Source organism: Lonchura striata, unplaced genomic scaffold (genome assembly GCF_046129695.1).
Source record: "Lonchura striata isolate bLonStr1 unplaced genomic scaffold, bLonStr1.mat Scaffold_500, whole genome shotgun sequence".
Classification (NCBI taxonomy): Eukaryota; Metazoa; Chordata; class Aves; order Passeriformes; family Estrildidae; genus Lonchura; species Lonchura striata.
Genome location: NW_027461181.1, coordinates 18,705 through 32,872, shown reverse-complemented (window position 1 = coordinate 32,872; position 14,168 = coordinate 18,705). Strand labels below are relative to the sequence as shown.

General features: G+C 61.0%; 2 protein-coding genes across 2 annotated transcripts; one reads left to right on the top strand and one right to left on the bottom strand.

The window, feature by feature from the left end:
* The first annotated feature begins 503 nt into the window (after positions 1–503).
* Positions 504–8,259, top strand: NKPD1 (NTPase KAP family P-loop domain containing 1). The gene is made up of 3 exons (XM_021552557.2): positions 504–747; positions 5,543–5,674; positions 6,602–8,259. The coding sequence occupies exons 1-3, from the start codon at positions 504–506 to the stop codon at positions 8,257–8,259; spliced, it is 2,034 nt and encodes a 677-aa protein (XP_021408232.2).
* A 1,825-nt stretch (positions 8,260–10,084) lies between these two features.
* On the bottom strand, positions 10,085–13,139 carry LOC144248734 (uncharacterized). The gene is made up of 3 exons (XM_077790730.1): positions 12,641–13,139; positions 11,950–12,011; positions 10,085–10,972 (listed from the first exon to the last, which is right to left on the bottom strand). The coding sequence occupies exons 1-2, from the start codon at positions 12,978–12,980 to the stop codon at positions 11,956–11,958; spliced, it is 396 nt and encodes a 131-aa protein (XP_077646856.1). The 5' UTR covers positions 12,981–13,139; the 3' UTR covers positions 10,085–10,972; positions 11,950–11,955.
* Between the last annotated feature and the right edge of the window lie 1,029 nt (positions 13,140–14,168).

The window sequence follows — 14,168 nt, the reverse complement described above, 5'->3', positions numbered from 1 at the left end:
GAGCCCTACCCCACCTCATACTGGGGACACTGGTGACACTGGGGGTCCTGCCCCACCTCATACTGGGGACACTGGGGGTCTACCCCATTTCATATTGGGGACACTGGTGACACTGGAGCCCTACCCCACCTCATACTGGGGACACTGGGGACACTGGGGGTCTACCCCACCTCATACTGGGGACACTGGTGACAGTGGAGCCCTACCCCACCTCATACTGGGGACACTGGGGACACTGGGGGTCCTGCCCCACCTCATACTGGGGACACTGGAGCCCTACCCCACCTCATACTGGGGACACTGGTGACACTGGAGCCCTACCCCACCTCATACTGGTGCCACTGGCGCCACCCACCGCGGTGACCCCAGCCCCACTGCAGGGCCGCGGGTGGGTGGGTGGGGTGCGGCCACCCCGTTGTCACCCAGATGCCACCTGCGCCCGGGCCAGCAGGTTCCTCTGGCACAGCCGCCGGAAGCGGCGCTGCCACCGCGATGCCACAGCGATGTCGCACCGGTGCCACCGCGATGCCACCGCGATGTCGCACCGGTGCCACACCGCTGCCACCGTCGCCGAGCGGGGCTGGCACCGTCCCCTGCCCGCCCCCAGCGCGGGGGGCGCGGCCCTGGCCGGGGTCCCGCTGTCCCCGCTGTCCCCTCGGGCCGTCCCCTTTGTCCCCTTTGTCCCCGTTGTCGCCGCTGTCCCCTCCCGGGCCGGATCCGGGCGGGAATTGCTGGGCCCTGACTCAGGCCGGGCTCAGCCGGAATTTCTGCCCCGGCCGCCCCTCCCTGGCCGGGATCGCCGGGATCGCCGGTGCCGGTCCCATAAATCCGGGAGGGACCGGCCCGGGACCGGGACAGGCACGGGACAGGCGCGGGGACGGGCATGGAGCCGCTGGAGCTGCCCCGGGTAGGGTTGGAGTGGGATTGGGATCGGGATTGGGATTGGGATCACCGGGATTGCCGGTCCCGTAAATCCGGGAGGGACAGGGACAGGCACGGGACAGGCACGGGGACAGGCACGGGACCGGGACGGGACCGGAACAGACACCGGGACAGGGATGGGGACCGGGACAGGCACGGGACCGGGATGGGACCGGGACAGGCACGGGGACATGCACGGGACCGGGACAGGACGGGACAGGCACGGGACCGGGATGGGACCGGGACAGGCACGGGGACATGCACGGGACCGGGACAGGACGGGACAGGCACGGGACAGGCGCGGGGACGGGCATGGAGCCGCTGGAGCTGCCCCGGGTAGGGTTGGAGTGGGATTGGGATCGGGATTGGGATTGGGATCACCGGGATTGCCGGTCCCGTAAATCCGGGAGGGACAGGGACAGGCACGGGACCGGGACAGGCACGGGGACAGACACGGGACCGGGACAGGACGGGACAGGCATGGAGACAGGGATGGGAACCGGGACAGGCACGGGGACAGGCACGGGACCGGGACAGGCACGGGGACAGGCACGGGACCGGGACAGGACGGGACAGGCACGGGGACAGGGAAAGGCACGGGGACAGGCACGGGACCGGGACAGGACGGGACAGGCACGGAGACAGGGGTGGGGATCGGGACAGGCACGGGGACAGGGGTGGGGATCGGGACAGGCACGGGGACAGGCACGGGGACCGGGCTGGGACCGGGACAGGCACGGGGACAGGGACAGGCACGGGGACAGGCACGGGACCGGGACAGGCACGGTGAAAGGCACGGGGACAGGCACGGGACCGGGACGGGACCGGGACAGGCATGGGGACAGGCACGGGACCGGGACAATACCGGGACAGGAATGGGGACCGGGACAGGCACGGGGACCGGGATGAGGATCGGGACGGGACCGGGACAGGCACGGGACTGGGATGGGGACTGGGACGGGACCGGGATGGGGACCGGGACGGGACCGGGACAGGAATGGGGACAGGGATGGGGACCGGGACGGGCACCAGGACAGGGACAGGCACGGGGACAGGCACGGGACCGGGACAGGACCGGGACAGGCACGGGACTGGGATGGGGACTGGGACGGGACCGGGACGGGCACCAGGACAGGGACAGGCACGGGGACAGGGATGGAGCCACTCGAGCTGCCCTGGGTAACATCGGGATGGGATCAGGAACCGGGATTGGGATGTCCCCACGATGTCCCTGTCCCCGCAGGGTCCCCGTGATGTCCCAAGGGTGTCCCTGTGATGTCCCCAGGGTGTCCCCAGGGTGTCCCCAAGGTGTCCCCAGGGTGTCCCTGTGATGTCCCCAGGGTGTCCCTGTGATGTCCCTGTCCCCGCAGGGTTCCTGTGATGTCCCCAGGGTGTCCCTGTGATGTCCCCAGGGTGTCCCCAAGCGTCTCTGTCCCCTCAGGGTTCCTGTGATGTCCCCAGGGTGTCCCCAGGGTGTCCCCAAGTGTCGGTGTCCCCGCAGGGTTGCTGTGATGTCCCCAGGGTGTCCCCAAGGTGTCCCCAGGTTGTCCCCAGGGTGTCCCCAGGGTGTCCCAGTGATGTCCCCAGGGTGTCCCGGTGATGTCCCCAGAGTGTCCCCAAGTGTCGGTGTCTCCGCAGGGTTCCTGCTGCTCCTCGGGGCCGGGGCTGTCCCCGTTGGGGTCCCCGGGGGTGTCCCTGAGATGTCCCCAAGGTGTCCCCAGGGTGTCCCGGTGATGTCCCCAGGGTGTCCCCAGGGTGTCCCCAAGTGTCGGTGTCCCCGCAGGGTTCCTGTGATGTCCCCAGGGTGTCCCCAAGGTGTCCCCAGGGTGTCCCAGTGATGTCTCCAGGGTGTCCCCAAGTGTCGGTGTCCCCGCAGGGTTCCTGAGATGTCCCCAGGGTGTCCCCAGGGTGTCCCCAGGGTGTCCCCAAGTGTCGGTGTCCCCGCAGGGTTCCTGTGATGTCCCCAGGGTGTCCCCAAGGTGTTCCCAGGGTGTCCCCAGGGTGTCCCCAGGGTGTCCCCAAGTGTCGGTGTCCCCGCAGGGTTCCTGAGATGTCCCCAGGGTGTCCCCAGGGTGTCCCCAGGGTGTCCCCAGGGTGTTCCCAAGTGTCGGTGTCCCCGCAGGGTTCCTGTGATGTCCCCAGGGTGTCCCTAGGGTGTCCCCAGGGTGTCCCGGTGATGTCCTCAGGGTGTCCCCAAGTGTCGGTGTCCCCGCAGGGTTCCTGTGATGTCCCCAGCGTGTCCCCAAGGTGTCCCGAGTGTGTCCCCAGGATGTCCCCAGGGTGTCCCCAGGGTGTCCCCAGGATGTCCCCAGGGTGTCCCCAGGGTGTCCCGGTGATGTCCCCAGGGTGTCCCCAGGGTGTCCCCAAGTGTTGGTGTCCCCGCAGGGTTCCTGTGATGTCCCCAGGGTGTCCCCAGGGTGTCCCCAGGGTGTCCCAGTGATGTCCCCAGCGTGTCCCCAGTGATGTCCCCAGGGTGTCCCCAGGGTGTCCCCAAGTGTCGGTGTCCCCGCAGGGTTGCTGTGATGTCCCCAGGGTGTCCCCAAGGTGTCCCCAGGGTGTCCCCAGGGTGTCCCAGTGATGTCCCCAGGGTGTCCCCAAGGTGTCCCCAGGGTGTCCCCAGGATGTCCCCAAGGTGTCCCCAAGGTGTCCCCAAGGTGTCCCCAGGGTGTCCCCAGGGTGTCCCAGTGATGTCCCCAGGGTGTCCCCAGGGTGTCCCCAGGGTGTCCCCAGGGTGTCCCCAAGTGTCGGTGTCCCCGCAGGGTTCCTGAGATGTCCCGGTGATGTCCCCAGTGATGTCCCCAGGGTGTCCCCAAGTGTCGGTGTCCCCGCAGGGTTCCTGCTGCTCCTCGGGGCCGGGGCTGTCCCCGTTGGGGTCCCCGTTGGGGTCCCCGGGGGGGACGGAGGAGTGCGAGGCCTGGCTGGGCCCGGGGGGGTCCCCCCGGCCGTGTCCCCACCGAGCCCCCGCCGAGGGAGCGGCCCCGGAGCTCCGAGGTACGGCCGGCCCCAAAGCCCGATCCCGAATCCCGATCCCGAATCCCGATCCCGAATCCCGATCCCCGAATCCTGCTCCCGAATCCCAAATCCTGATCCCGAATCCTGATCCCGAATCCTGATCCCGAATCCCGATCCCGAATCCCGATCCCGAATCCTGCTCCCGAATCCCGAATCCCGATCCCGAATCCCGATCCCGAATCCTGATCCCGAATCCTGCTCCCGAATCCCAAATCCTGATCCCGAATCCTGATCCTGAATCCCGATCCCGATCCCAAAGCCCGATCCCGAATCCCGATCCCGAATCCCGATCCCGAATCCCGATCCCGAATCCCAATCCCAAATCCCGATCCCGAATCCCGATCCCGAATCCCGATCCCAAAGCCCGATCCCGAATCCCGATCCCGAATCCTGATCCCGATCCCGATCCCAAATCCCGATCCCGAATCCTGATCCCGAATCCCAATCCCGAATCCCGAATCCCGAATCCTGATCCCAAATCCTGATCCCGAATCCTGATCCCAAATCCTGATCCGGAATCCTGATCCCGAATCCTGATCCCATATCCCAAATCCTGAATCCTGAATCCCCATCCCAATTCCCAAATCCTGATCCCAAACCCCAAATCCCAAATCCCAAATCCCAAACCCCAAATCCCAAATCCCAAATCCCAATCCCAGATCCGCCGACGGAGGATGACGTGTACTGCCGCTGCCTGTCCCAATCCCAAATCCCAAACCCCAAACCCCAAATCCCAAACCCCAAATCCCAAACCCCAAATCCCAAACCCCAAACCCCAAACCCCAAATCCCAATCCCAATCCCAATCCCAATCCCAATCCCAGATCCGCCGACGGAGGATGACGTGTACTGCCGCTGCCTGTCCCAATCCCAAACCCCAAACTCCAAACCCCAAACCCCAAACCCCAAATCCCAAACCCCAAACCCCAAACCCCAAACCCCAAATCCCAAACCCCAAACCCCAAATCCCAAATCCCAAACCCCAAATCCCAATCCCAATCCCAATCCCAATCCCAATCCCAATCCCAATCCCAATCCCAATCCCAGATCCGCCGACGGAGGATGACGTGTACTGCCGCTGCCTGTCCCAATCCCAAACCCCAAACCCCAAACCCCAAACCCCAATTCCCAAATCCCAAATCCCAAACCCCAAACCCCAAACCCCAAACCCCAAACCCCAAACCCCAAACCCCAAACCCCAAACCCCAACTCCCAAATCCCAAACCCCAAATCCCAAATCCCAAACCCCAAATCCCAATCCCAATCCCAATCCCAATCCCAATACCAATCCCAATCCCAATCCCAATCCCAGATCCGCCGACGGAGGACGACGTGTACTGCCGCTGCCTGTCCCGATCCCAAACCCCAAACCCCAAACCCCAAACCCCAAACCCCAAACCCCAAACCCCAAATCCCAATCCCAATCCCAATCCCAATCCCAATCCCAATCCCAGATCCGCCGACGGAGGACGACATGTACTGCCGCTGCCTGTTCCAATCCCAAACCCCAAACCCCAAACCCCAAACCCCAAATCCCAAACCCCAAACCCCAAACCCCAAACCCCAAATCCCAATCCCAATCCCAATCCCAATCCCAATCCCAATCCCAGATCCGCCGACGGAGGATGACGTGTACTGCCGCTGCCTGTCGCGCACGCTGTGCCACACGGCCACGCCCGTCACCGTCGGGTTCTACGCGCCCTGCGGCCACCGCCTGGAGTCCCTGCTGGCCAAGGTCACCGGTGCGTCCGGAATCCGGGAATCCGGGAATTGGGAATTTGGGAATCAGGAATTCGGGAATCGGGAATTCGGGAATTTGGGAATTCGGGAATTTGGGGATTCGGAGCAGAGGATTTGGGGTTTTCTGTGCCTGGTGTTGTTTCCTCAGGGTTTGGGGACCCCAAATTTCCATCCCAATCCTTAATTCCATCCCAAATCCCATCCCCAGTCCCAAATCCCATCCCAAATCCCAAATCTCATCTCAATCCCAAATCCTGTCCCAGTCCCAAATTCCATCCCAGTTCCAAACCCCAAACCCCAAACCCCAAACCCCAACCCAAACTCCAAATCCCACCCCAAACCCCAACCCAAACTCCAACTCCCACCCTAAATCCCAACCCCAATCTCCAACTCCCACCCCAAACCCCCGCCCCAAACCCCAAACCACAACCGCAACCCCAAAACCACAAACCCCACCCCAAACCCCAACCCAATCTCCAACTCCCACCCCAAACCCCAACCCCAAACCCCCACCCCCAAATCCCCAAACCCCAAATCCCAACCCAATCTCCAAATTCTACCCCAAATCCCAACTCAAACCCCAACCCCAAATCCCAACCCCAATCTCCAACTCCCACCCTAAATCCCAACCCCAAACCCCAACCCCAAACCCAAACCCCAACCCCAATCTCCAACTCCCACCCCAAACCCCAACCCCAAACCCACAAACCCCACCCCAAACCCCACAAAACACCCCGAATTCCCCCCAAACCCCCACCCCAAATCCCCAAACCCCAAACCCCAACTCCCACCCTAAATCCCAACCCAATCTCCAACTCCCACCCCAAACCCCAACCCCAAACCCCAAACCCCACCCCAAACCCCCAAACCCCAACCCCCAACCCAACCCCCCCAAACCCCCCCGTGCCAACGCCGCCTCCCTCGGGCAGCCTTCATGCGGGAGGAGATGGCGCAGCGCGAGGCGGCCGAGCTGCGCCGGGGCGGGCGGCGGCCGCGCAGCCCGCACGGCTGGGGGCTGCTGGCGGCCCTGTGGCTGCTGGCCTTCTACCAGCCCGTGGTGACCGAGGGCCACCTGCGGAGGAAGAACCTGGAGTTCATCTTCATCCGCTTCAGCGCCTGGGAGTTCGCCGGCTGCGACAAGCTCTGGGCCGGGCTGGTGACCACGCTGTGCCACCGCGTGCGGCGCCACTTCGGCGCGCTGCCGCTCAGCGTCTTCCACGTGCTGGGCTCGCGGCCGCGCTTCGCCGCCGGCGCGTCGCGGCGCGAGTGGGTGCTCAAGCGAGGGGCCTGCCTGCGGCTCGGCGGGCTGCTCCTGGTGCTGGCCGTCGGCGTCGCCGTCCTCCTGGTGGCCCTGCTGGTGCCGGGCGTCAAGGACCACCGCGCCCTCAAGGTGGTGGGCGGCGCCGTGGCGTCGCTGTCGGGCTCCTCGCTGGTGTTGGGCGCCTTGTCCATCCTCAAGAACTTCCTGGTGAGCGAGAAGAAGAAGATCGAGCGCCTGACCAACAGCGACAGGTTCGCCGGGCAGCTGGGCTTCATGAGCAAGATCCGCGCCGAGGTGGAGGTCCTGGTGGATTATTTGGCCTTCATGGAGGTCTTCGAGCGCCGGCGGCTGCGCGTGGTGATGGAGATCACCAGCCTGCACCTCTGCTACCCGGAGAAGGTGGCCGGCGTGTTCAACGCCATGGCCACGCTGCTGTCGGACGCCAACGCGCCCTTCATCTTCCTGCTGGCCGTGGACCCCAGCGTCATCGTGCCGTGCCTGGAGCAGGCGGGCTGCATGAAGGGGCTGGCGGACAACGGCTACCTCTACCTGAACCGCGCCGTCACGCTGCCCTTCTCCATCCCCGAGATGGGCGCCCGCTCCCGCCTGCGCAGCGTGGCCGCCGCCATCCGCACGCGCGAGGACCTCATGGCGCTCATCATCGCCGGCAACGCCGCCAAGACCAACCGCGGCGCCGGCGCCCTCCCGGCCGCGGCGCCGGCCTCTCCCGGTTGGAAGGAGGCCGATTCGGAGGCGGTGGTGTGGATCCACGAGGCGTTCCGGTGCCTCCACGACGGCACCGACGTCTTGTGCCGGTACCTGCCGGAGAACGGCGCCAACGTCCGGCGCATCGTCAACACCATCCCCATCACGCTGCGGCTGCTGCTGCACCGCGCCGGCGGCGCCGCGCCGCTGTCGCCCCGCGCCGCCGCCGCCTGGGTGGTGCTGGCCGACCGCTGGCCCTGCCGCCTCAGCTGGACGCTGCGCTGCCTGGAGGACGCCGGGCCGAGCGCCGCCGCCGCGCCGTCGACGCCGGCGGCGGGGAGATCCTTGTGGAGCATCTTCGAGGAGCACGCGGGCGAGCTGAGCGCGCTGCGGCAGCCGCTGGGCAAGGTGCTGAGCCTGGACGGCGACCCCGGCCTCTTCCAGGCTTTCCTGGCGCGGGATTTCCCCTTCGGCGCCGACGAGGCGCGGCAGCTGCTCGGCGTCACCGTCAACCTGGACCACTCCATCCGGCAGCAGATGGGGCTGCTGCGGGCGCTGGCGCGGCTGGGCCGGGCGGCGCCCGTGTCCCGCGGGGTGCAGTGCCCACCCTGCGCCCGGTGACCCCGGCGGGATTTGGGATTTGGGATTTGGGATTTGGGGTTGGGCCGCGCCCATATCCCGCGGGGTGCAGTGCCCGCCCTGCGCCCGGTGACCCCGACGGGATTTGGGATTGGGATTTGGGATGGGGATTTGGGATTTGGGATTTGGGATTTGGGATTTGGGATTTGGGGTTGGGCCGTGCCCGTGTCCCATGGGCTGCAGTGCCCGCCCTGTGCCCGGTGACCCCGGCGGGATTTGGGATTTGGGATTTGGGATTGGGATTTGGGATTGGGATTTGGGATTTGGGATTGGGATTTGGGGTTGGGCTGTGCCCATGTCCCGCGGGGTGCAGTGCCCGCCCTGCGCCTGGTGACCCTGGCGGGATTTGGGATTTGGGGTTGGGATATGGGTTTGGGATTTGGGGTTGGGATTTGGGATGGGGATTTGGGATTTGGGGTTGGGATTTGGGGTTGGGATTGGGATTTGGGGTTGGGCTGTGCCCGTGTCCCGTGGGGTGCAGTGCCCACCCTGCATCCGGTGACCCCGACAGGATTTGGGATGGGGATTTGCGATGGGATTTGAGATTTGGGGTTGGGATTGGGATTTAGGGTTGGGATTTGGGGTTTGGGGTATGGGATTTGGAATTCGGGATTGGGATTTGAGATTTAGGATCAGGACTGGCATCCGGATTTGGGATCAGGAATGGCACCAGGTTTTAGGATTTGGGATTGGGATCCGGGATTTGAGATCAGGATTGGCATCAGGATTTGGGATTTGGGATCAGGAACGGGATCCAGAGCCCCCTTAGGGCAGGGGAACTCCTGGAGGATTTGGGAATCTTTTTAGGGGAACAGGGATTGGGAATTCTGGGGTTTTATCCCAGAATTGTGATCCTGGAGATGCTGGAGGGGACTGGGGAGATCCAGAGGGAATTCCCAGGTTTTATTCCTGATTTTTGGGGATGTTGGAGAGGTTTGGGAAGACCCAGAGGGAATTCTGGGGTTTTATTCCCAGTTTTTGTCACTGGGAAATTGGGAATTCCGGGGATTTGATCCTGGATTTTGGAGGTGCTGGAGGGGACTGGGATGATCCAGAGGGAATTCCGGGCTTTTATTCCCAATTTTTTTGTCACTGGGAAATGCTCGGAGGGGACCGGGATGATCCCAAAGCTCCCGGAATCCACGGGAATTTTGATCCCTCCCAGGAATCCCCAACCCTGAGACATTTTTGGGATCTCTTCCCAAAATTTGGGATCTTTTGGGAAGGAAAATCAGGAAAATGGCCCCAAAAAAGCCCCAAATTTGGGCCATTCCCAAACCCCATTCCCACCCAGAATTCCCAGGAAAACCCCCCAGGATCATCCCCCAATAAACCGAGTTCCACCCCCGGCTCCGTATTTTGGGATTTTTTTGGGATTTCCCGCCTGTTCCGGGGTTTTTTTTTTGGGATTTCACCCCCCCATGCCCCATCCCCAAATCCACAAATTCCCAAAATCCTGGAATTCCGGGATGAGCCCCCAAAAAGAGGGCGGGTGACGAATGCAGAATTCCTTTAATTAGAAAACAGCCGTTAACAAAAATTCCACCACGGGGAAAAGGAAGGGAAAAAAAAACCACCCAAAAACCGGGAAAAGACGGAAAAAAAAACCGCCCAAAAACCGGGAAAAGACGGAAAAAAAAAAAAGCCAAAAACTGGGAAAAGACGGAAAAAAAACCCACCCAAAAACCGGGAAAAGACGGAAAAAAAACCACCCAAAAACTGGGAAAAGACGGAAAAAAACCCCCCCAAAAACCGGGAAAAGACGGAAAAAAAAAAAACCCAAAACTGGGAAAAGACGGAAAAAAAAACCACCCAAAAACCGGGAAAAGACGGAAAAAAAAACCGCCCAAAAACCGGGAAAAGACGGAAAAAAAACCACCCAAAAACCGGGAAAAGACGGAAAAAAAAACCCCAAAAGCCCCAAAAGCAAAGCCCGGAAACACCAGCGAAAATTCCCGGCCGGAATCTCGGGAATATCCCCCCGGAATTCCAACCCCGCCCCCTCAGCTCCCTGAAAGATTTTATTGCACTTAAGAAAGAAAAGCGACCCCCGGGAATTCCCCGGGAATTCCGGGAATTTCGGGAATTCCGGGCTGGGAGATCCCCGATTCCCCCGGCTGCGACTCCGGAAATTTGGGAATTCCAGCCCCTCCCTCTCCCCTTTTCCACCTTCCCCGTTTTCCCGGGAATTCTGCGGCTGGTGATAAATAGAGACGGGGAAAAAAGGGGGGAAAAAACGGGAAAAAAAAAGGAAAAAACGGGGAAAAAAAACAGGAAAAAAAGGGGGAAGACATGGGAAAAACCGGGAAAAAATTCCCAAAGAAACCAAAACCGCCGGAAAGGAAGGGAAATTAAAAATAAATAAAGCGCGGGGGCTGCGGAAGCAGCCGATCCCGGGATTTTTGAGGGACGGAATTCCCAAATTCCGGCCGCTCCCGGTCCCTGTAGTGTCGCGGATCCCGGCGGGAATTCCCGGGAAATCGGGAAGGCGCAGCCCCGGCTCCTTCGCTGCCCCTCGGAGGAGGGAAAAGTCAGGAAAAATCCGGAAAAAAACTCGGGAAAAATCCGTTTTTTGTGGTTTTTTCTTTGTTTTTTTTTCTCTTTCCCACGAAAAATCCCGAAATTCCCGAGGTTTGGTTGGAATCTTGTGCGGAGTGGGGGGAGGGGAAAGCGCCGGAGCCTCCCCCTCCAGGACCTGTGGGGAGAGAGGGAAGGCAGGGCTGGAATTCCCAGAAATTCCCGGAAATTCCAAAAAAATTCCCAGAAATCCCAGGCCCGGGCAGAGCAGGAATTCCGGGCTGGAATTCCCAGAAATTCCCGGAAATCCCAGGCCTGGAAGGGCAATTCTGGGCTGGAATTCCCAGAAATTCCTGGAAATACCCAGAAATTCCCAAAAATTCCTGGAAATTCCCAGAAATTCCCATATATTCCCAGAAATTCCCAGAAATCCCAGGCCTGGGCAGAGCGGGAAGGCCAGGCTGGAATTCCCAGAAATTCCCGGAAATTGTGGGAAATTCCCAGAAATCCCAGGCCTGGGAAGAACGGGAATTCCACGCTGGAATCCCAGAAATTCCCAGAAATTCCTGGAAATCCCAGGCCTAAGAAGAGTGGGAAGGCCGGGCTGGAATTTCCAGAAATTCTTGGAAATTCCCAAAAATTCCCAGAAATTCCCGGAAAAATCCCAGGCCTGGGAAGAGCGGGAATTCTGGGCTGGAATTCCCAAAAATTCCCAGAAATTCCTGGAAATTCCCAAAAATCCCCAGAAATCCCCAGAAATTCTTGGGAATTCCCAAAAATCCCCAGAAATCCTCAGAAATTCTTGGGAATTCCCAAAAATCCCCAGAAATCCCCAGAAATTCTCAGAAATTCCCCAAAATCCCCAGCAATTCCCCAAAATTCCCGGAAATTCCCCAGAAATTCTCAGAAATTCCCAAAAATCCCCAGAAATTCCCAGAAATTCCCCAAAATTCCCGGAAATTCTCAAAAATCCCCAGAAATTCCCAGGAAATTCTCAAAAATCCCCATAAATTCCCCGGAAATTCTCCTAAATTCCCCAAAATCCCCAGAAATTCCCCAAAATTCCTGGAAATTCCCCAGAAATTCTCAGAAATTCCCCAAAATTCCCAGAATTTCCCGGAAATTCCCGGAATTTCCCGGCAATTCCGGGCTCACCTGCGCTCAGAGCGGCTCCGGCGGCTCCGGCGGCTCCGGCTCCATCCGGGCGCAGCTCAGCTCTGCGGGGGGAGGGGCACGGAACCTTCCGGAACCATTCCCGGAATTCCCAGCGCGGGGATCCCGGATTTTCCCCGCTCCTTCCCCAGATTTCCCACTCCTTTTCCCAGTTTTTCACCCCGATTCCTGTTCCTTCCCACTTTTCCACCCCAATCCCAGCTGAATTCCCAGTTTTCCACCCAATCCCAGCCACATTCCCAGATTTTTCATGTTCCCAACCCAAGGATTTGGGATTTTCCCACTCCTTTCCCATTCTCCACCCCAATCCCAGCTGAATTCCCAGATTTTCCCATTTCCAACCCAGAGATTTGGGATTTTCCCACTCCTTTCCCATTTTCCACCCAATCCCAGCTGCATTCCCACTTTTCCACCCCAATCCCAGCCACATTCCCAGATTTTCCCAATCCCAGCCACATTCCCAGATTTTCCCATTCCCAACCCAGAGATTTGGGATTTTCCCACTCCTTTCCCATTTTCCACCCAATCCCAGCTGCATTCCCAGATTTTCCCATTCCCAACCCAGAGATCTGGGATTTTCCCAATGCTTTCCCACTTTTCCACCCCAATCCCAGCCGCATTCCCGTTTTTCCTGGCTCTGGATTGGGGCGGGCTGGGATTTTCGGGATCTCACCGCGCTCGGCCGCGCACGTTCCCGATTTCCCGTCTCCCTCCGGGCCCGGCTCCGGCAGCGCCCGGGCGAAATCCGCCTTCAGCCCGTTGGGAAGCGGCGAATCCCGGGAGGGGCTCCCGCACGGAATTCCCTCGGAGGCGCCGGCCCGGCGCGGCTGCAGTTCGGGAACGGCGCCGGATCCGACGGGAATGGCTCCAAGTCCATCGGGAACGGCGCCGGATCCATCGGGAATGGCTCCAAGTCCATCGGGAACGGCGCCGGATCCATCGGGAACCGTCACGGATCCACCGGGAATGGCGCCGGATCCATCGGGAATGGCTCCAAGTCCATCGGGAACCATCACGGATCCACCGGGAACGGCGCCGGATCCATCGGGAATGGCTCCAAGTCCATCGGGAACCGTCACGGATCCACCGGGAACGGCGCCGGATCCATCGGGAATGGCTCCAAGTCCATCGGGAACCGTCACGGATCCGACAGGAACGGCGCCGGATCCATCGGGAACCGTCACGGATCCACCGGGAACGGCGCTGGATCCGACAGGAACGGCGTCGGATCCATCGGGAACCGCTCCAAGTCCATCGGGAACCGTCACGAATCCACCGGGAACGGCGCCGGATCCGACAGGAACAATCCCGGATCCATCGGGAACAACCCCAGATCCACCGGGAATGGTCCCGGATCCATCGGGAACAATCCCGGATCCATCGGGAACAACCCCAGATCCACCGGGAATGGTCCCGGATCCATCGGGAACAATCCCGGATCCATTGGGAACGGCCCCGGATCCAACAGGAACGGTGCCGGATCCACCAGGAACAACTGCAAATCCATCGGGAACAATCCCAGATCCACCAGGAACAGCCCCGGATCCGACGGGAACGGCTCCAAATCCATCGGGAACAATCCCAGATCCAACAGGAAGGGCCCCAGATCCATCAGGAATGGCCCCGGATCCGACGGGAACAATCTCGGATCCATTGGGAACAGCACTGGATCCGACGGGAACGGTGCTGGATCCATTGGGAACAACCCCGGATCCAACGGGAACGACTCCAAATCCATCGGGAACAGCCCCAGATCCAACGGGAACGGCCCCAGATCCAACGGGAACGGCACCGGATCCAACGGGAATGGTGCCGGATCCAACAGGGATTGTCCCAGATCCTTCGGGAACGGCTCTGGATCCATCGGGAACGGAGGTGGATCCGATGGAAACAACCCCGGATCCATCGGGAACGACCCTGGATCCATCGGGAACGACCCCAGATCCTTCGGGAACGACCCCGGATCCATCGGGAACTGTCCCAGATCCATCGGGAACGGCTCCAGATCCATCGGGAACGGTCTCAAATCCATCGGGAACGGCTCCGGATCCTTCAGGAGCAGCTCCAGATCCACCAGGAGCAGCTCCAGATCCATTGGGAACAACCCCAGATTCCTCGGGAACAACCCCAGATTCCTTGGGAATGGCCCTGGATTCCTCGGGAATGGTTCCAGATTCCTCGGGAACAACCCCGGATTCCTT

Bases quoted from the DNA above. Each gene is read 5' to 3' on its own strand.
- NKPD1 (XM_021552557.2), top strand. From the start codon at position 504: ATGTCGCACCGGTGCCACCGCGATGCCACCGCGATGTCGCACCGGTGC. The intron at 748-5,542 runs GCCGGGCTCAGC...TCCCAATCCCAG, and splicing joins ATTGCTGGGCCCTGACTCAG to ATCCGCCGACGGAGGATGAC. The intron at 5,675-6,601 runs GTGCGTCCGGAA...TCCCTCGGGCAG, and splicing joins CCTGCTGGCCAAGGTCACCG to CCTTCATGCGGGAGGAGATG.
- LOC144248734 (XM_077790730.1), bottom strand. From the start codon at position 12,980: ATGGTTCCCGATGGACTTGGAGCCATTCCCGATGGATCCGGCGCCATT. The intron at 12,012-12,640 runs GTGAGATCCCGA...CTCCCCCCGCAG, and splicing joins AACGTGCGCGGCCGAGCGCG to AGCTGAGCTGCGCCCGGATG.